The sequence below is a fragment of the Xenopus tropicalis genome, chromosome 2 (genome assembly GCF_000004195.4).
Source record: "Xenopus tropicalis strain Nigerian chromosome 2, UCB_Xtro_10.0, whole genome shotgun sequence".
Lineage (NCBI taxonomy): Eukaryota > Metazoa > Chordata > Amphibia > Anura > Pipidae > Xenopus > Xenopus tropicalis.
In genome coordinates, this window is record NC_030678.2 from 178,119,186 (window position 1) to 178,140,471 (window position 21,286).

At 46.9% G+C, this 21,286-nt stretch overlaps 1 protein-coding gene and 1 long non-coding RNA gene across 2 annotated transcripts; one reads left to right on the top strand and one right to left on the bottom strand.

The window, feature by feature from the left end:
- Positions 1-44: 44 nt before the first annotated feature.
- LOC116408929 lies at positions 45-18,937 on the top strand. The gene is made up of 5 exons (XR_004221443.1): positions 45-192; positions 15,198-15,291; positions 17,609-17,701; positions 18,216-18,251; positions 18,808-18,937. It is a non-coding gene; the product is annotated as an uncharacterized LOC116408929 (long non-coding RNA).
- On the bottom strand, positions 5,012-10,729 carry LOC100486817 (zygote arrest protein 1). Its single transcript, XM_002942363.5, has 4 exons — positions 10,157-10,729; positions 8,571-8,663; positions 7,725-7,799; positions 5,012-5,475 (listed from the first exon to the last, which is right to left on the bottom strand). The coding sequence occupies exons 1-4, from the start codon at positions 10,685-10,687 to the stop codon at positions 5,335-5,337; spliced, it is 840 nt and encodes a 279-aa protein (XP_002942409.1). The 5' UTR covers positions 10,688-10,729; the 3' UTR covers positions 5,012-5,334.
- Positions 18,938-21,286: the final 2,349 nt, after the last annotated feature.

The window sequence follows — 21,286 nt, forward strand, 5'->3', positions numbered from 1 at the left end:
CGCTGAACCTGCTGTGACTGACAGCCATTCCAACCAATCGTGCTACAAGGGACCCTCTAACTGACACTGAGGGGGAGGGGCTATCAACTAAACGTCAGAGAAAGGGAGGAGCTGTACGTGAGGAAGGAGCGGCGGGAAAGGCGGCGTGTAACGTGAGGGGGTAGAGAGCTGGTACCGCCGGGCAGCACTATGGTATAATAACGTCTTGTAGTTTGTTCCGCTGGGCTCTGGTATAGTGTGTGCAGGGCCGCCATCAGGAATCATGGGCCCCTCACAACAACATCTTCTGGCCCCCCTCCCACCGGTACAAAGGGACTCACGGATATGAGACATTGGTAGCCAGCAGGGCCCGCCCTAGTACATTGGTAGCCAGCAGTGCCCCCCCTAGTACATTGGTAGCCAGCAGGGCCCCCCCAATACATTGGTAGCCAGCAGGGCCCCCCCTAGTACATTGGTAGCCAGCAGGGCCCCCCCTAGTACATTGGTAGCCAGCAGGGCCCCCCCTAGTACATTGGTAGCCAGCAGGGCCCCCCTAGTACATTGGTAGCCAGCAGTGCCCCCCCTAGTACATTGGTAGCCAGCAGGGCCCCCCTAGTACATTGGTAGCCAGCAGGGCCCGCCCTAGTACATTGGTAGCCAGCAGGGCCCGCCCTAGTACATTGGTAGCCAGCAGGGCCCGCCCTAGTACATTGGTAGCCAGCAGGGCCCCCCCTAGTACATTGGTAGCCAGCAGGCCCCCCCTAGTACATTGGTAGCCAGCAGGCCCCCCCCTAGTACATTGGTAGCCAGCAGGGCCCCCCTAGTACATTGGTAGCCAGCAGGGCCCGCCCTAGTACATTGGTAGCCAGCAGGGCCCCCCAGGGCCATCAGGAATCACTGGCCCCTCACAACAACATCTTCTGGGCCCCCCCTCCCACCGGTACAAGGGACTCACAGATATGAGACATTGGTAGCCAGCAGGGCCCCCCCTAGTACATTGGTAGCCAGCAGGGCCCCCCTAGTACATTGGTAGCCAGCAGTGCCCCCCCTAGTACATTGGTAGCCAGCAGGGCCCCCCTAGTACATTGGTAGCCAGCAGGGCCCCCCCTAGTACATTGGTAGCCAGCAGGGCCCGCCCTAGTACATTGGTAGCCAGCAGGGCCCGCCCTAGTACATTGGTAGCCAGCAGGGCCCGCCCTAGTACATTGGTAGCCAGCAGGGCCCCCCCTAGTACATTGGTAGCCAGCAGGCCCCCCCCTAGTACATTGGTAGCCAGCAGGGCCCCCCTAGTACATTGGTAGCCAGCAGGGCCCGCCCTAGTACATTGGTAGCCAGCAGGGCCCCCCAGGGCCATCAGGAATCACTGGCCCCTCACAACAACATCTTCTGGGCCCCCCCTCCCACCGGTACAAGGGACTCACAGATATGAGACATTGGTAGCCAGCAGGCCCCCCTAGTACATTGGTAGCCAGCAGGCCCCCCCTAGTACATTGGTAGCCAGCAGGCCCCCCCCAGTACATTGGTAGCCAGCAGTGCCCCCCTAGTACATTGGTAGCCAGCAGGCCCCCCCTAGTACATTGGTAGCCAGCAGTGCCCCCCCTAGTACATTGGTAGCCAGCAGGGCCCCCCTAGTACATTGGTAGCCAGGCAGGGCCCGCCCTAGTACATTGGTAGCCAGCAGGGGCCCCCCTAGTACATTGGTAGCCAGCAGGCCCCCCCCTAGTACATTGGTAGCCAGCAGTGCCCCTCCCTAGTACATTGGTAGCCAGCAGGCCCCCCCCTAGTACATTGGTAGCAGCAGGCCCCCCCTAGTACATTGATAGCCAGCAGGGCCCCCCCTAGTACATTGGTAGCCAGCAGGGCCCCCCTAGTACATTGGTAGCCAGCAGTGCCCCCCTTTGTACATTGGTAGCCAGCAGGGCCCACCTAGTACATTGGTAGCCAGCAGGCCCCCCCCTAGTACATTGGTAGCCAGCAGTGCCCACCTAGTACATTGGTAGCCAGCAGGGCCCACCGAGTACATTGGTAGCCAGCAGGCCCCCCCAGTACATTGGTAGCCAGCAGGGCCCGCCCTAGTACATTGGTAGCCAGCAGGGCCCCCCAGTACATTGGTAGCCAGCAGGGCCCGCCCTAGTACATTGGTAGCCAGCAGGCCCCCCCCCTAGTACATTGGTAGCCAGCAGGCCCCCCCTAGTACATTGGTAGCCAGCAGGGCCCACCGAGTACATTGGTAGCCAGCAGGCCCCCCCCTAGTACATTGGTAGCCAGCAGTGCCCCCCCCTAATACATTGGTAGCCAGCAGGGCCCCCCCCTAGTACATTGGTAGCCAGCAGTGCCCCCCCTAGTACATTGGTAGCCCGCAGTGCCCCCCTTTGTACATTGGTAGCCAGCAGTGCCCCCCTTTGTACATTGGTAGCCAGCAGGGCCCCCCCCCTAGTACATTGGTAGCCAGCAGGGCCCCCCTAGTACATTGGTAGCCAGCAGGGCCCCCCTAGTACATTGGTAGCCCGCAGTGCCCCCCTTTGTACATTGGTAGCCAGCAGGCCCCCCCCCCCCTAGTACATTGGTAGCCAGCAGGGCCCCCCTAGTACATTGGTAGCCAGCAGGGCCCCCCTAGTACATTGGTAGCCCGCAGTGCCCCCCTTTGTACATTGGTAGCCAGCAGGCCCCCCCCCCCTAGTACATTGGTAGCCAGCAGGGCCCACCGAGTACATTGGTAGCCAGCAGGCCCCCCCCTAGTACATTGGTAGTCATCAGTGCCCCCCTTTGTACATTGGTAGCCAGCAGGGCCCCCCCTAGTACATTGGTAGCCAGCAGGGCCCCCCCTAGTACATTGGTAGCCCGCAGTGCCCCCCCTAGTACATTGGTAGCCAGCAGGCCCCCCTAGTACATTGGTAGCCAGCAGTGCCCCCCCTAGTACATTGGTAGCCAGCAGGGCCCCCCTAGTACATTGGTAGCCAGCAGTGCCCCCCCTAGTACATTGGTAGCCAGCAGTGCCCCCCCTAGTACATTGGTAGCCAGCAGGGCCCCCCCTAGTACATTGGTAGCCAGCAGGGCCCCCCCTAGTACATTGGTAGCCAGCAGGGCCCCCCCAATACATTGGTAGCCAGCACAGCACAGCCCTCCGCGTCTAGTTCGGACTCCCCCGGCGAGGTACTTCCTTCACGACCCCTCTGCACCTCTGAGTGCCGGCAGAACACAGGCCCTTTTATAAGGTTGCGCCAATAGGATCACCCGCTGACCACCAATGACAGGGCCCAGAACAGATTAAAGGGGGCCCGAGCTACTAAGAAAACTTTAGCATGGCCGGGCCCCCTTTTAAAGTTAAAATCGTCCGGGCCCGGGACGGCTGTACCCCCTGTGCCCCCCTTATGGCGGCCCTGAGTGTGTATGTGATAACCCCACGTAACTCCTCCGAATATCACTCATGTATTATAAGGGATACTGTACCCCCTACTGTAAATGATAAGGATATTAGCAGTCACTGAGGGGTTCTGTGCCCCCCATATAAAGGCACAAGGCTGCAGGCTGAGTTATACAGGGAACTCTGAGTATCACTCATGTATTATAAGGGATAATGTACCCCCTACTGTAAATGATAAGGATATTAGCAGTCACTGAGGGGTTCTGTGCCCCCCATATAAAGGCACAAGGCTGCAGGCTGAGTTATACAGGGAACTCTGAGTATCACTCATGTATTATAAGGGATAATGTACCCCCTACTGTAAATGATAAGGATATTAGCAGTCACTGAGGGGTTCTGTGCCCCCCATATAAAGGCACAAGGCTGCAGGCTGAGTTATACAGGGAACTCTGAGTATCACTCATGTATTATAAGGGATTCTGTACCCCCTACTGTAAATGATAAGGATATTAGCAGTCACTGAGGGGTTCTGTGCCCCCCATATAAAGGCACAAGGCTGCAGGCTGAGTTATACAGGGAACTCTGAGTATCACTCATGTATTATAAGGGATAATGTACCCCCTACCTTGTCTAGCAGCCCCCTGCCCTGAAGATTCCCTTGGCCTGTGGCCCTGGTACAGGTTAGATGGGCGCAGCAGGAACCCATGTGGTTATTCAGGGAGGCCTATATTGGGTTTTGTTCAGTTCTCTATTAAATACATGAGAATTTGTCACGTCAATCATCATTTTCCACCAAGGGGCGGGGCTTTCCATGCCAGAGGGGTATCTACTGCCGGCCCCCCTTCTATATTCCATCCAGGCATAAGGAAGTCACACAGGAGCCGTCATATTGATTTCATTGTTTTATTTACTGCACAAAAGTAATTAGTAAATGTGCCCCTTAGTATTCAAAGCAAAAATAGCCAATCACTTTGCAGAAAAGGTTAACCAATCACAATGTACTAGTAATTAAAAATGAACGGGGAGATTAGTCGCGCCACCACAAATCTCCCTTGTCACGGGCAACTAATCTCCCCACTGCGCCGTCCCACCCATTAGAATGTAAATTGCCGAAGGCGCCGGTTTCCTCCCAAGGCAAATTTGGCAAATGGGGTTTTTTTTCGCCTTCCTCTGGATCAACTGGCAGTTAGGCAGGTTATATATAGGCATTATGGTTGAACGTGATGGACGTATGTCTTTTTTCAACCCAACTTACTATGTAAATCGCGGTGCCGCGTATTCCCCTCCCAACGGCGGTTTACATTCTGCAGAAAAGATCCAAAACCTCTAAAGCTTTGTGGCAAAAGGATCTTCTAGGAAAGGGATCTCTGCCATCGACTCCTACATGAAAGTTTAACCCGGCGAATTGCCCGATTCGTGATTTACTATGCGTCTAAACAAATCCAAAAGTCAGACTTTAAATCTAAATTGAGAAAAACCGGTTAGTGAGTGGGCCCCTCAGTGTTACCAGATGGAGGCGGCACTCTGAACTGCTCATGGGGGTTTGGGGCAGATACGGAGCTGCAATAAATTCTAGCCACCCCCACATTCATGGCAACCGTTTCCATGGCCACCCTGCTAGGCCCGCCCCTTCCTACATGCCAACATGAATAAAGTCCACAGAAACAAACAGCAAATTCCATTATTTTATTAGACAAGTGCTTTCAGGTCCTTTAAACAACATAGAAGGCGGCTTGTGTGCAATACAGACATTATATACAGAAACCCCACCCCCTCCCCCCAGTATCCGCCATATTCTACGTTCATTCGTGAGACAATTTAACGGCTCATGGATTCTGGTTCCAACGTTTATTTACAAAAATCATTTTTACAGAAAGAAAAAGATACTATAGTACAAAACCCTATTCTATAGCCAACGTGCCATTTCCCAAGCCCAAAACAAGGTCACTTCCCTTGCTCCGGAGTCGCACCCCACAGTGCAGGGGGCGGGGCTAGATGATGTATTTGAAGCTGTAGGTTTTATCGCAGGAGAGTCTCTGGCCCTTACACCGGCCGCACAGCTCCTGGCAGTGAGGTCTTTTCAGGTCAATGTGTCGCCTCTCGGGGCAGGGGCACCAGGCCTTCTTGCATTTCTAGGGCACAAACATAGGGAACAGTCAGCCTTAAAGCCCCCAAAGTACATGAAAACCCCCAAACTAAGGACATAAAGGAGATTTGGAAAGCATTCTTGCAACAGAAGCTTGCACTTTGTCCCATCTAATTCCATTGATAGTTCCATGATCAACAGCTGACCTTCTGCCAATAGCAAGGGTCTATACACACACCATGTGACCAACATGCAAGCCTGGCCTGCACTAAGGCTCACACCTAGTCAGCTTTATGGAGCAACATGGAAACTGCACAGCCATTAGGATGAGAATTTGTACACATATTGGACCCATTATCCAGAAATCGGAATGACAAGAAGGCCATCTCCCATAGACTGCACTTAAATCAATTAAAAATGTTTACAAAAATTCTCTGTAATAAAACAGTACCTGTACTTGATCCCAACTAAGATATAATTACCCCTTATTGGGGGCAGAACAGCCCTATTGGGTTTATTTCATGGTTAAATGATTCCCTTTTCTCTGTAATAACACAGTACCTGTACTTGATCCCAACTAAGATATAATTACCCCTTATTGGGGGCAGAACAGCCCTATTGGGTTTATTTCATGGTTAAATGATTCCCTTTTCTCTGTAATAATAAAACAGTACCTGTACTTGATCCCAACTAAGATATAATTACCCCTTATTGGGGCAGAACAGCCCTATTGGGTTTATTTCATGGTTAAATGATTCCCTTTTCTCTGTAATAATAAAACAGTACCTGTACTTGATCCCAACTAAGATATAATTACCCCTTATTGGGGGCAGAACAGCCCTATTGGGTTTATTTAATGGTTAAATGATTCCCGTTTCTCTGTAATAATAAAACAGTACCTGTACTTGATCCCAACTAAGATATAATTACCCCTTATTGGGGCAGAACAGCCCTATTGGGTTTATTTCATGGTTAAACGATTCCCTTTTCTCTGTAATAATAAAACAGTACCTGTACTTGATCCCAACTAAGATATTGATATTGAGACCATTCGCAATTAGTTTTCATTTTTGTAGTTTGTTATTCTGCTATTTGTTCAGCAGCTCTCAAGTTTGGAATTTTAGCAGCCGTCTGGTTGCTAGGGTCTTGTCTACCTTAGCAACCAGGCAGTAGTATGAATGAGAGACTGGTATATGAATATATAGGATAATAATAGGAGAGGGACTGAATAGAAAGATAAGGAATAAAAAGTAACAATAAAACTGGAGCCTCACAGAGCAATAGGTTTTGGCTGCTGGGGTCAGTGACCCCCATTTGAAAGCTGGAAAAAGTAAAAAAAAAAACATAATTTGAGAACTATAAATAAAGATCAATTGCAAAGTTGCTAGGAATACTACATTCTATAACATACTGTTAATTCAAAGGTGAACCACCCACTCACAATGGCATCATAGAGTATTATAGGCCCAATAGAAATGAACTGGATCAGTCAAACTGGCAGTACGAAGTAAATCCCCAGCATCTGACCTGCCTATCTATATACCAGGTACAGTATCCTGCATAATAAGTACTTTAAATCTGGCCCTGTCTAATAGTCACCCAACCAGAACTGGTCTATAGAGTACAGGGGGCAGTATGCCTGGAGCAACAATAGTTTTAACTGCACACCTCCCACAATAGTGTTGTGTATAATACTTATTTTACTTCAGCAAAATGGGGAGCAGGCAGAAGGGAAGTTGGGGGTAACAAGAGAAAGGGCATAGAGGAATGAGATCCAAAAGACCAAAAAAAGTGTAAAAGACATAAGGAGAAATTATAGGGAAGAATGAGAAAGGGGAGTAAATAAGTACAAGGGGTGTAAGCGCTGATTTAAAGGGGAAGTAAAATGGCAAAAATATAGGGAGCAGAGAAGGATGGCAGGAATCCTGAGGTACAGTGAAATTATATGGGGGAAAGAGCGGCTCAAAGGAATTCTGTGCCTGTACGTGTGTTTATATACAAACATACAGTCCTATGGGACCAAACTGTCAATTAATTTCCTTATAAACAGTACTTAGTGATGTCATCAGTTATAATTGGATCTTAGTGATATCATTTCTGTCACATGACTCACTCAAACTTTTATATTATAACAAAGTGCCCCCTGTTGTAACACGAGGATATTAGAAGCCACCTTGGTGATCAGGAAATGCCTCTGACTTATAATATCCCTATATTTTACAATAGGGGTACTTATATACTGTATATATTTGTGGGCCCTGGACATCAGTGCATGAAGAACGAGTGGGCACTCACCTTACACTCTATCGACTCCACAAAGTAAGGGTTGTGCCCCTTCTGGCATTTGTGGCAGAACTGTTTGAAGTAAACCTGTGTCACAGGGAAAGGGGAGAGTGAAGGGACTGCTGAGTGGGATGGAAAATCACCCATACACCCCCCCCCCACCATACATTGGGGTAACAGTCACCCTGCTATAGTTCCAGGGGTACCCAGGGCACAAATAAGCACTCACCCCAAATGCCCCCCTAACTGGCCTTCAGGCTGGGCCCCCTTAGCCCATAACAAGGTTACAGATATATAGAAACATTGGGGTAACAGTCACCCCGCTATAGTTCCAGGGGTACCCAGGGCACAAATAAGCACTCACCCCAAATCCCCCCCTAACTGGCCTTCAGGCTGGGCCCCCTTAGCCCATAACAAGGTTACAGATATATAGAAACATTGGGGTAACAGTCACCCCGCTATAGTTCCAGGGGTACCCAGGGCACAAATAAGCACTCACCCCAAATCCCCCCCTAACTGGCCTTCAGGCTGGGCCCCCTTAGCCATAACAAGGTTACAGATATATAGAAACATTGGGGTAACAGTCACCCTGCTATAGTTCCAGGGGTACCCAGGGCACAAATAAGCACTCACCCCAAATCCCCCCCTAACTGGCCTTCAGGCTGGGCCCCCTTAGCCCATAAGGTTACAGATATATAGAAACATTGGGGTAACAGTCACCCCACTATAGTTCCAGGGGTACCCAGGGCACATATAAGCACTCACCCCAAATCCCCTGTAACTGGCCTTCAGGCTGGGCCCCCTTAGCCCATAACAAGGTTACAGATATATAGAAACATTGGGGTAACAGTCACCCACCTTGTTGGTCCCCGACACACACCACACGTAGGCACTTTCCCATCGGACCTGGCAGCCCTTACAATGGAAGAAGCCATACTTCTGCTCCAAGAACTGCAATGAGATCATAAGGGGGGTGAGCACCTATGGGATACAGGGGCCCAATATCCAGTTTCACAGCCCAACAACTTACCCACATCATTAACCTCCCCTTGTGTTTATCACACTAGCCACACACTTAAAGATCTTTGGCCACCTATGTGCTGGGATAGGCCAGGCCAGTGTGCCCATTTGGCTCCCATTCATACAAACCGATCATAACCAGATGATACATTGCCAGTTTATTTGTTTTTTTTTAATGCATCTTTGGATGAGTCCTTGTTGTTGGGCTATTTGTCCCTAGCAACCAGGGAGTATAAATGCAACACTCAGCATAAGGCTAAAAAGGCCAGACTAGTGTCCTCTTTATAATAAAAAATGTGGAACAGGCATGGCTAATTCTCTATACAGAGCAGTGCAGCCTGCAGCAGGCACCAAATGATCAAAGCCACCTGAACACTTGGGTCACTGCTCTGGCAATATTTTTTGGGTGGGTTTACTTAACTGCCCCCAGTCCTTTTATTTACCCACTTAAAGTGCCACAAAGTCCAAGAACCCCACTATAAACCCATTATAGCCTCCCCTGCCTTAAACATGCACAGGGGGGATAACGAAGGGGGGGATAACGAAGGGGGGGATAACGAAGGGGGGGATAACGAAGGGGGGGATAACGAAGGGGGGATAACGAAGGGGGGATAACGAAGGGGGGGATAACGAAGGGGGGGATAACGAAGGGGGGGATAACGAATCCCCCCCCCTCCAAAAAAACCCCATCAGTTTCTGGCCAGAACAAGATCCCACCAATACCCAGCACTCCATATTTTAAAAAGGAGTTAATCAACTTTAATCTTAATTTATTTGGACTTAAATTTAGCTTTTTGTTTAGCATCTCTCCAGTTTGAAATTTCAGGAGCTGGTTGCTAGGGTCCAGTTTAACCTAGCAACCAGGGAGTAGTTTAAAAGACTATTAATAGGAGGGCCTAACATATATTATATATATGTAATTAAGTAGCAATAACATTAGAATGGTAAGCTCAGCAGTTATTTGGGTGCTGGGCTCAAATAATAAAGACCAACTGAAAAGTTGCTAATAGGATATTCTATAACATACTATAACCTGAAGGCAAACCACCCCTTTAACACTAGGGGGTATATTTATCATGCTGTGTAACAGGTGGAGTGACACATTACCGGTGATTTTGCCCAGGGCAACCAATCAGCAATTAGATTTCAGCAGTAATGTTTTACCCCACTTTTTATACACAGCATGATAAATATACCCCTAGGTGCAATTCATACTGAAGAGTAAAAGTCAGTAGAATCCATGCATCTCATGTCCAAGGGGAAGTTAAGCCTCCCTATTCCCATTACTAAACTGCACCACCCCAACCCTACAGGCACCCACAGAAGGAGGCAGGAAGAGAACCAATAGTCAAATGAGAAAGCACAGGATTCTGGGTATAGGTACCCCCCACCCTGCCCACCAGTCACCCCCATATCAGTCTGACCTGGAAGGCCGGCCTCCTTAGTAGCACATCCTCCTCAATGGACTCCTTGGGGGTCCCATCCTCTCCCTCGGGGGTCTGGGTGGGCACGGTGAAGAGCCTACGGTCAGACAAGCGGGAATACACGGCAATGGTGCGCGGGAACCTGACGGGCGTAATGATGCCCAAGCCGGCGTGCTGCCCCGGCACAGCATGGAAATGGAAGGGCCCCCCCTTAAAACTCTTCAGAGTCCGGGGCCCCAGTGAGCACTGGATACACGCATCCACCCGGGGGTTCACTTGCACCCCAACTTCTCTAGTGAAGCGTCTGCCCAAGCCAAACTCTGGGCCCAACTGGCTAAGCAGGGCCTTCAGCTGAGCCCACCTGTACCCATCCAAACAGTCCAGGGGGTTAGTGGGCTTCATGGGCCCCGGGGCCCCTTTGTATGGCGGCTTCCAGTATGGCTGCTTGGGCTTGTAGAATGGGGGATGTGGCCTGTAGGGGTGTCTGAATCCTGGGAACACAGGGTACTGAGGGTAAACCAGCCCGGCCATGATCCAACTTCTCTTTCTCTCTCAATAAAATGAGCCCCACCCGGCCCTCAACCTTTTATTGGCAAGAACCTGCCTTAATTAATTAATTAGCGACTCTCGGGGGGGGGGGGGAGGCAGGAACTGCTTAACCCCTTCCCTGCCTGTACCATCAGCTGGGACAAACCTGGGTCATTCCCTTTATATAGGGGCTTGTGGGAAATGCACTGTGCAGGGCTGTGCTGGAATCTCTGCCCCCCACATTAGGTGTATCCCCCCAACATTCCCCTTTATATAGGGACTTATGGGAAATGCACTGTGCAGGGCTGTGCTGGAATCTCTGCCCCCCACATTAGGTGTATCCCCCCCAACATTCCCCTTTATATAGGGGCTTATGGGAAATGCACTGTGCAGGGCTGTGATGGAATCTCTGCCCCCCACATTAGGTGTATCCCCCCAACATTCCCCTTTATATAGGGGCTTGTGGGAAATGCACTGTGCAGGGCTGTGCTGGAACCTCTGCCCCCCACATTAGGTGTATCCCCCCAACATTCCCCTTTATATAGGGGCTTATGGGAAATGCACTGTGCAGGGCTGTGCTGGAATCTCTGCCCCCCACATTAGGTGTATCCCCCCAACATTCCCCTTTATATAGGGACTTATGGGAAATGCACTGTGCAGGGCTGTGCTGGAATCTCTGCCCCCCACATTAGGTGTATCCCCCCAACATTCCCCTTTATATAGGGACTTATGGGAAATGCACTGTGCAGGGCTGTGCTGAACTCTCTGCCCCCCACATTAGGTGTATCCCCCCAACATTCCCCTTTAAATAGGGGCTTATGGGAAATGCACTGTGCAGGGCTGTGCTGGAATCTCTGCCCCCCACATTAGGTGTATCCCCCCCACATTCCCCTTTATATAGGGACTTATGGGAAATGCACTGTGCAGGGCTGTGCTGGAATCTATGCCCCCCACATTAGGTGTATCCCCCCAACATTCCCCTTTATATAGGGACTTATGGGAAATGCACTGGGCAGGGCTGTGCTAGAATCTCTGCCCCCACATTAGGTGTATCCCCCCAACATTCCCCTTTATATAGGGGCTTATGGGAAATGTACTGGGCAGGGCTGTGCTGGAATCTCTGCCCCCCACATTAGGTGTATCCCCCCAACATTCCCCTTTATAGAGGGACTTATGGGAAATGCACTGTGCAGGGCTGTGCTGGAATCTCTGCCCCCCAGATTAGGTGTATCCCCCCAACATTCCCCTTTATAGAGGGACTTATGGGAAATGCACTGTGCAGGGCTGTGCTGGAATCTCTGCCCCCCACATTAGGTGTATCCCCCCAACATTCCCCTTTATATAGGGACTTATGGGAAATGCACTGTGCAGGGCTGTGCTGAACTCTCTGCCCCCCACATTAGGTGTATCCCCCCAACATTCCCCTTTATATAGGGACTTATGGGAAATGCACTGTGCAGGGCTGTGCTGGAATCTCTGCCCCCCACATTAGGTGTATCCCCCCAACATTCCCCTTTATATAGGGACTTATGGCAAATGCACTGTGCAGGGCTGTGCTGGAATCTCTGCCCCCCACATTAGGTGTATCCCCCCCAACATTCCCCTTAAATAGGGACTTATGGCAAATGCACTGTGCAGGGCTGTGCTGAGATCTCTACCCCCCACATTAAGTGTATCCCCCCAACATTCCCCTTTATATAGGGGCTTATGGGAAATGCACTGTGCAGGGCTGTGCTGGAATCTCTGCCCCCCACATTAGGTGTATCCCCCCAACATTCCCCTTTATATAGGGGCTTATGGGAAATGCACTGTGCAGGGCTGTGCTGGAATCTCTGCCCCCCACATTGTGTATCCCCCCAACATTCCCCTTTATATAGGGACTTATGGGAAATGCACTGTGCAGGGCTGTGCTGGAATCTCTGCCCCCCACATTAGGTGTATCCCCCCAACATTCCCCTTTATATAGGGACTTATGGGAAATGCACTGTGCAGGGCTGTGCTGGAATCTCTGCCCCCCACATTAGGTGTATCCCCCCAACATTCCCCTTTATATAGGGACTTATGGGAAATGCACTGTGCAGGGCTGTGCTGGAATCTCTGCCCCCCACATTAGGTGTATCCCCCCAACATTCCCCTTTATATAGGGGCTTATGGGAAATGCACTGTGCAGGGCTGTGCTGGAATCTCTGCCCCCCACATTAGGTGTATCCCCACAACATTCCCCTTTATATAGGGACTTATGGCAAATGCACTGTGCAGGGCTGTGCTGGAATCTCTGCCCCCCACATTAGGTGTATCCCCACAACATTCCCCTTTATATAGGGACTTATGGCAAATGCACTGTGCAGGGCTGTGCTGAACTCTCTGCCCCCCCCCCTCCATTGGAGAGTTCCTGCCGAGATCCACAACGGAACTGGGGGGGTATGCGGCCCCCACACATGAAGTGATGTCACGTGCCCGGATGTGACCTGTACATTGAGAGTGGCGTCACTTCTTCCAAATAGGGGGTGCATTTAGGTGCCTAAGGTGACACCAGGCCTAAATACAGCCCGGGGTGCTTGATTAGTCAGTAACCATGGCCAGAGTAGTTGACTCAAGTCCCATCAAGTCCAGCCCCCATTATTATCAACGCTGGGCAAATTTGCCCATGGGCAGTAACCTATGGCAACCAATCAAATTGTTGCATTCATTGTTCTACCTGCAGCTGGCTGACAAAAGCCAATCACTGATTAGTTGCTATGGGTTACTGCCCATGGGCAAACTTGCTCAGTGTTGATAAATGAGCCCCAGTTGAGTTCCATTTCATGGGGTCCCTCAAGCCATTGCCGCACCTCTGAATTTACAGTAGGGGGTACATTATCCCTTTTAATACATGAGTGATACTCAGAGTTCCCTGTATAACTCAGCCTGCAGCCTTGTGCCTTTATATGGGGGGCACAGAACCCCTCAGTGACTGCTAATATCCTTATCATTTACAGTAGGGGGTACATTATCCCTTATAATCCATGAGTGATACTCGGAGTTCCCTGTATAACTCAGCCTGCAGCCTTGTGCCTTTATATGGGCACAGAACCCCTCAGTGACTGCTAATATCCTTATCATTTACAGTAGGGGGTACATTATCCCTTATAATACATGAGTGATACTCAGAGTTCCCTGTATAACTCAGCCTGCAGCCTTGTGCCTTTATATGGGGGGCACAGAACCCCTCAGTGACTGCTAATATCCTTATCATTTACAGTAGGGGGTACATTATCCCTTATAATACATGAGTGATACTCAGAGTTCCCTGTATAACTCAGCCTGCAGCCTTGTGCCTTTATATGGGGGGCACAGAACCCCTCAGTGACTGCTAATATCCTTATCATTTACAGTAGGGGTACATTATCCCTTATAATACACGAGTGATACTCAGAGTTCCCTGTATAACTCAGCCTGCAGCCTTGTGCCTTTATATGGGGGGCACAGAACCCCTCAGTGACTGCTAATATCCTTATCATTTACAGTAGGGGGTACATTATCCCTTATAATACACGAGTGATACTCAGAGTTCCCTGTATAAACTCAGCCTGCAGCCTTGTGCCTTTATATGGGGGGCACAGAACCCCTCAGTGACTGCTAATATCCTTATCATTTACAGTAGGGGGTACATTATCCCTTATAATACATGAGTGATACTCAGAGTTCCCTGTATAACTCAGCCTGCAGCCTTGTGCCTTTATATGGGGGCCACAGAACCCCTCAGTGACTGCTAATATCCTTATCATTTACAGTAGGGGGTACATTATCCCTTATAATACATGAGTGATACTCAGAGTTCCCTGTATAACTCAGCCTGCAGCCTTGCGCCTTTATATGGGGGGCACAGAACCCCTCAGTGACTGCTAATATCCTTATCATTTACAGTAGGGGGTACATTATCCCTTATAATACATGAGTGATACTCAGAGTTCCCTGTATAACTCAGCCTGCAGCCTTGTGCCTTTATATGGGGGCCACAGAACCCCTCAGTGACTGCTAATATCCTTATCATTTACAGTAGGGGGTACATTATCCCTTATAATACATGAGTGATACTCAGAGTTCCCTGTATAACTCAGCCTGCAGCCTTGCGCCTTTATATGGGGGGCACAGAACCCCTCAGTGACTGCTAATATCCTTATCATTTACAGTAGGGGGTACATTATCCCTTATAATACATGAGTGATACTCAGAGTTCCCTGTATAACTCAGCCTGCAGCCTTGTGCCTTTATATGGGGGGCACAGAACCCCTCAGTGACTGCTAATATCCTTATCATTTACAGTAGGGGGTACATTATCCCTTATAATACATGAGTGATACTCAGAGTTCCCTGTATAACTCAGCCTGCAGCCTTGCGCCTTTATATGGGCACAGAACCCCATAGCGACTCCCAATATCCTTATCGTTACTGTGTGGGGGCTAGTACAGAACAGATGTAGGCAAGTTGATACAAATGAAGTAGTTACATTTCATGTTTCTGTGTTACACAGGTGAATCTGCTGACAGGATTATACCCCCAAAGTCTCCCATTCTGCAGTACCAGACTGTGCAGGGGCAGAACATGGACTCACACAGAATTATCAGGTAGGTGATATCCCAGTTGTTTCTACATAATCGTTCTTTGAGGCCAAAACTGTGGGTTCTAATTGCTCTTAGAGACCGGTTGTTCTGATCCCTGTTGGCATTTTATGAAGGTTCAGCGCCATAGACTGTGCTGTCACACCTTGGTTCTTGGCCCCTAAATATCCAGAGCTGTGAAACCTTACAGCAGCCCCCCCCGGCATTCCCAGTACCCAAAGGCACAAACAGCCCCCCCCCAGCCCAATAAATAGTGACTGTCTGTGGCACCTTACAGCCCCCCTGGCATTCCCAGTACCCAGAGGCACAAACACCCCCCCCCAGCCCAATAAATAGTGACTGTCTGTGGCACCTTACAGCCCCCCTGGCATTCCCAGTACCCAGAGGCACAAACAGCCCCCCCAGCCCAATAAATAGTGACTGTCTGTGGCACCTTACAGCCCCCCTGGCATTCCCAGTACCCAGAGGCACAAACAGCCCCCCCAGCCCAATAAATAGTGACTGTCTGTGGCACCTTACAGCAGCCCCCCTGGCATTCCCAGTACCCAGAGGCACAAACAGCCCCCCCAGCCCAATAAATAGTGACTGTCTGTGGCACCTTACAGCCCCCCTGGCATTCCCAGTACCCAGAGGCACAAACAGCCCCCCCAGCCAATAAATAGTGACTGTCTGTGGCATTTTACAGCCCCCCTTGCATTCCCAGTACCCAGAGGCACAAACAGCCCCCCCAGCCCAATAAATAGTGACTGTCTGTGGCACCTTACAGCCCCCCTGGCATTTATTGGGCTGGGGGGGCTGTTTGTGCCTCTGGGTACTGGGAATGCCAGAGGGGAAGTACTGGGACAAAATCACCCAGTAATCAACTGGGAAAAGTTTGGGGACCTTGGCGTAAATAGTATGAGAATGGCATCACTTTAAATTTAAACCAATGAAATTTAATGGGGTTTATCTGATTGACTGTTGGTGGCCCCGCCCACTTTTTCAAACCTAAAAGTGCACTCCCCTAGTGGCCAACTGGGAAGAGTTTGGGCACCCTGCCGTTATTACTGTGAGAATGGCAGCAAGCTGAATTTCCCCCCCATTGGGCCGTTGGCTTCGCCCACTTTTCTACTTGATACGGGGCCCCCAGTAACACAATGTGCAAAGCTTGGGGGCCCTGACATTAAAGGTGTAAGGATGGCAGCAGTTACAATTTACCCACTAAAATCAATGAAAAAAATGCCATTGGCTCTTGGTGGCTCCGCCCACTTTTCTAACCTGGAATATGTAGTCGCCCAGTGACTGGGAACCTGGTGTAAATAGTGTGAGAATGGGAGCGTTACACATGGAAACAAAGAGATTCAATGGATGAAATCTGATTCATTTAAGGCGAGATTAGGGGGGAAATCCATTTGCTATTATAGATCTACAGGGAATCATAACAATGTGTTCAAATGTCTAACCCCTTGTTTGGCGCTAAGGTGGGCCCTGACCAATCATCTTACACAGGAACCTAAAGGGGGTGTCACCATTCAATTCCCTGTTAGTATGATGCAGCGAGGGCATCGCTTTTACAACTAAGGGCATTTAGCTGAAGGAAGCCTGCAGGTGATGTCATAGTGGGTTCCCATGGCAACGCTGATGTCTTTAGACCCCCCATGTGGTCAGCTCATATTGCAAAACCTTTGCAACTAAGAGCATTTAGCTCTAAGCAGCCTGCTGGTGATGTCACAATGGGTTTCCATGGCAACGCTGATGTCATAATACCAGCCGTGTGTGCGTAACTGTTACAACTTGGGGAAACACTTCAGATTGCTTTTTAGAGCAGAAACGGTAAGTTGTCCCTCCTATGGGCTCCTCCCTGTTACAATTCTAATTTGCACTCGCACCAAAATCTCACCGTTCCCATCATTTTCCCTGAGTCGGAAAATCTCTAATGTTTTGATTAACTGGAAAAAATACTTTTTACTCCTAAGAAAAATACTCAGGTCTCTCCTACCAATTAGATTTCATTTCAGTTTTGTAACGTTGCGCTCTACATTGCCCCATATCCCAGCATTTATTTCCATTAAACAAACGGGAATATGTATGTATAAATATATGGGTACCCTAATGCCCCATACACTGACCCCCAATAACAGGAATATGTATGTATAAATATATGGGTACCCTAATGCCCCATACACTGACCCCCAATAACAGGAATATGTATGTATAAATATATGGGTACCCTAATGCCCCATACACTGACCCCCAATAATGACTGCCTGTGTTTCCTTCACACACATTATTTGCTACGTTGTTACTAATTGCTGTGTTTTTGTTCCCTTCCATATAACGACAGTAACGACCCTGTACCACAATGGCGCCCAGACTCTTTGATTGTATCCTTGACTGTGTGAGAGGTGTCTGCACACGGCTCGGGTACAAAAAGGAGGTAAGATACAGATTTACACCCGTCTCTGCGCTCTCATTTCCTACAATGTTTAATGTGTATATGAGCCGGAATGAGCCCCCAAGGAGCCTTTATGGCGCAGACAGACGGGGCGATTAGTCGCCGTGGCTCTAACAATAGCGCTTTGCCCATTACAGCAGCATTTCCATGTGCCGGGCTGAACCCAATCACATAAGCACGGAAGCGGAAATGTTCCATACGCACTATGTGCGCGCTTCTCTTTAACCCTTCCCTTACCTTCATTGCATATGGAAATTGGGGTTCAGTTCGGTATTCGGCCGAAACTTTTAAAAAGGATTCGGTGCCTCCCTAATATAAACTCCCAGAAGCCTCCCTGGGTCCATGGAATCCATACTGTGCGGCATTAGTCCCTTTGCTCCCTGCGTATTTCCCTAGTGAGATGTAGAGATAAACGTGTAACCGTTGCCGACGCCTCATACTTGGCGGTTTGGTTTATTTGTATAAAATAATAACGGGTTTTTTTTTTCTTTTTTAGACTGAAAAAGTTGCCAAATGGGAGGCGGTTCGTTACGTAAGTAAAAAACACCAGATATAACTATTTGTGAGTAAATGGGCTGCTAGATCAGGGTCTGTGTGTATAGGGTACTTAGCGGCTCAGGGGGGGCTGCAGGCATTGCATCAGTAGTTACTGACGGGCTTATTATTAGTTTATCATCAGTAATAGATAATAAGGCGTGGGGGTGAGGAAACAATCGGATTATTACGGCGGGTTTAGGCAAAGTCGGTCCGGGGGTCCCATCAACGAGCCCATGTGGCCCCCGATCCGACTAGATTTTCTAACCTGCCCGATCGAGATTTGCCCGATTTCAGGCCAGATATGGGTGGGGCAGGCCCGCCGGCAGTGCCCATACACGGGCCGATTAGCTGCCCAATCTAATGGGCCCATATCGGCAGCTAGAATCGGCCCGTGTATGGGGGCCTTTAGCGATGCCTATGCCTTTCCCAGTGTGGGAGTGCGAAAGGTAAAATCATTTGTATCATTGTCCTTTGTGTTAGTGTGTATGTTACACATCTATTCCAAGGTTTCCAACACTAATAATGTCCTTTTTGTTTGTTTTCTTTTTTAGGTTGTAAAGGACGAATCCATAACTTTTATCCCTACTGGGGCAAGTTATTAGGATTCGTAGGTAAATAGGTCAATTAGGTTAGGGGGGAAAAAAAAAAATTAGGTTAGTTTAGCAAATAGAAAAAAAAAAAAAAAAAAATTAGGTTAGTTTAGCAAATAGAAAAAAACAAAAAAAAACAAAAAAAATTAGGTTAGTTTAGCAAATAGAGAAAAAAAAAAATTAGGTTAGTTTAGCAAATAGAAAAAAACAAAAAAAAACAAAAAAAATTAGGTTAGTTTAGCAAATAGAAAAAAAAAAAAATTAGGTTAGTTTAGCAAATAGAAAAAAAAAAAAAAATTAGGTTAGTTTAGCAAATAGAAAAAAACAAAACAAAAAAAAAAATTAGGTTAGTTTAGCAAATAGAAAAAAAAAAAAATTAGGGTAGTTTAGCAAATAGAAAAAAAAAAAAATTAGGTTAGTTTAGCAAATAGAAAAAAACAAAAAAAAACAAAAAAAATTAGGTTAGTTTAGCAAATAGAAAAAAAAAAAAAAAAAATTAGGTTAGTTTAGCAAATAGAAAAAAAAAAAAAAAAATTAGGTTAGTTTAGCAAATAGAAAAAAAAAAAAAAATTAGGTTAGTTTAGCAAATAGAAAAAAAAAAAAAAAATTAGGTTAGTTTAGCAAATAGAAAAAAACAAAAAAAAAAAAAATTAGGTTAGTTTAGCAAATAGAAAAAAAAAAAAAAATTAGGTTAGTTTAGCAAATAGAAAAAAACAAAAAAAAATTAGGTTAGTTTAGCAAATAGAAAAAAAAAAAAAATTAGGTTAGTTTAGCAAATAGAAAAAAACAAAAAAAACAAAAAAAAATTAGGTTAGTTTAGCAAATAGAAAAAAACAAAAAAAAATTAGGTTAGTTTAGCAAATAGAAAAAAACAAAAAAAACAAAAAAAAATTAGGTTAGTTTAGCAAATAGAAAAAAACAAAAAAAACAAAAAAAAAATTAGGTTAGTTTAGCAAATAGAAAAAAACAAAAAAAACAAAAAAAAAATTAGGTTAGTTTAGCAAATAGAAAAAAACAAAAAAAACAAAAAAAAATTAGGTTAGTTTAGCAAATAGAAAAAAAACAAAAAAACTTTAGCGGCTCAGCGGAGCCCCCTGCTGTGTGGGTTGGTGTGTGGGTGGCGCAGCAGGGGGCCCGCTGACAGGCCCCAACAGGTAAGGATGAATCCATAACTTTTCTCCCAACTGGGGCAAGTTATTAGGGTTCATAGGTAAATTATTTAGTTTATGAAATTAAAAAACAGACAAAAAAAATAGGTTTAGAAAATAAAAAAACCCCAGAAAATAGGTTAGTTTAGGAAATTAAAAGAAACAAAAAAATGGATGAATTCATAACTTTTCTCCCAACTGGGGCAAGTTATTAGGATTCTTAGGTAAATTTTTTAGTTTATGAAATTTAAAAACAACCAAAAAATAAAAAATAGGTTTAGAAAATAAAACACAAAAAAATTCCAAAAAATAGGTTAGTTTAGGAAATTAAAAAAAAAACAAAAAAAAATGCATGAATCCATAACTTTTCTCCCAACTGGGGCAAGTTATTAGGGTTCTTAGGTAAATAGGCCAATTGTTTAGTTTATGAAATTAAAAAACAGACAAAAAAAATAGGTTTAGAAAATAAAAAAACCCCAGAAAATAGGTTAGTTTAGGAAATTAAAAGAAACAAAAAAATGGATGAATCCATAACTTTTCTCCCAACTGGGGCAAGTTATTAGGATTCTTAGGTAAATTTTTTAGTTTATGAAATTTAAAAACAACCAAAAAATAAAAAATAGGTTTAGAAAATAAAACACAAAAAAATTCCAAAAAATAGGTTAGTTTAGGAAATTAAAAAAAAAACAAAAAAAAATGCATGAATCCATAACTTTTCTCCCAACTGGGGCAAGTTATTAGGGTTCTTAGGTAAATAGGCCAATTGTTTAGTTTATGAAATTAAAAAACAGACAAAAAAAATAGGTTTAGAAAATAAAAAAACCCCAGAAAATAGGTTAGTTTACGAAATTAAAAAAAAACAAACACAAAAAACCCAAAAATAATGGATGAATCCATAACTTTTCTCCCAACTGGGGCAAGTTATTAGGGTTCTTAGGTAAATATACCAATTAGTTATGTTAGGAATAAAAAAAATAAATAAATTGAGAGGCTCAGCGGGGCCCCTGCTGTGTGGGTTGGTGTGGGAGGCTCAGCAGGGGCCCCGCTGACAGGCGCCAACAAAACAACAAAATCAATAAAAACAACAAATAACAAACATCCCTGTGTGTGTGTGAGTCTGTAAGGCTGAATCCCATCTCACAAACAGCAATAGCATTTTACTCCCGGATATACTCCCGTATAGCAACACTTTTTCACCAATAGTAATCTCTGCCCCCCACATTAGGTGTATCCCCCCAACATTCCCCTTTATATAGGGACTTATGGGAAATGCACTGTGCAGGGCTGTGCTG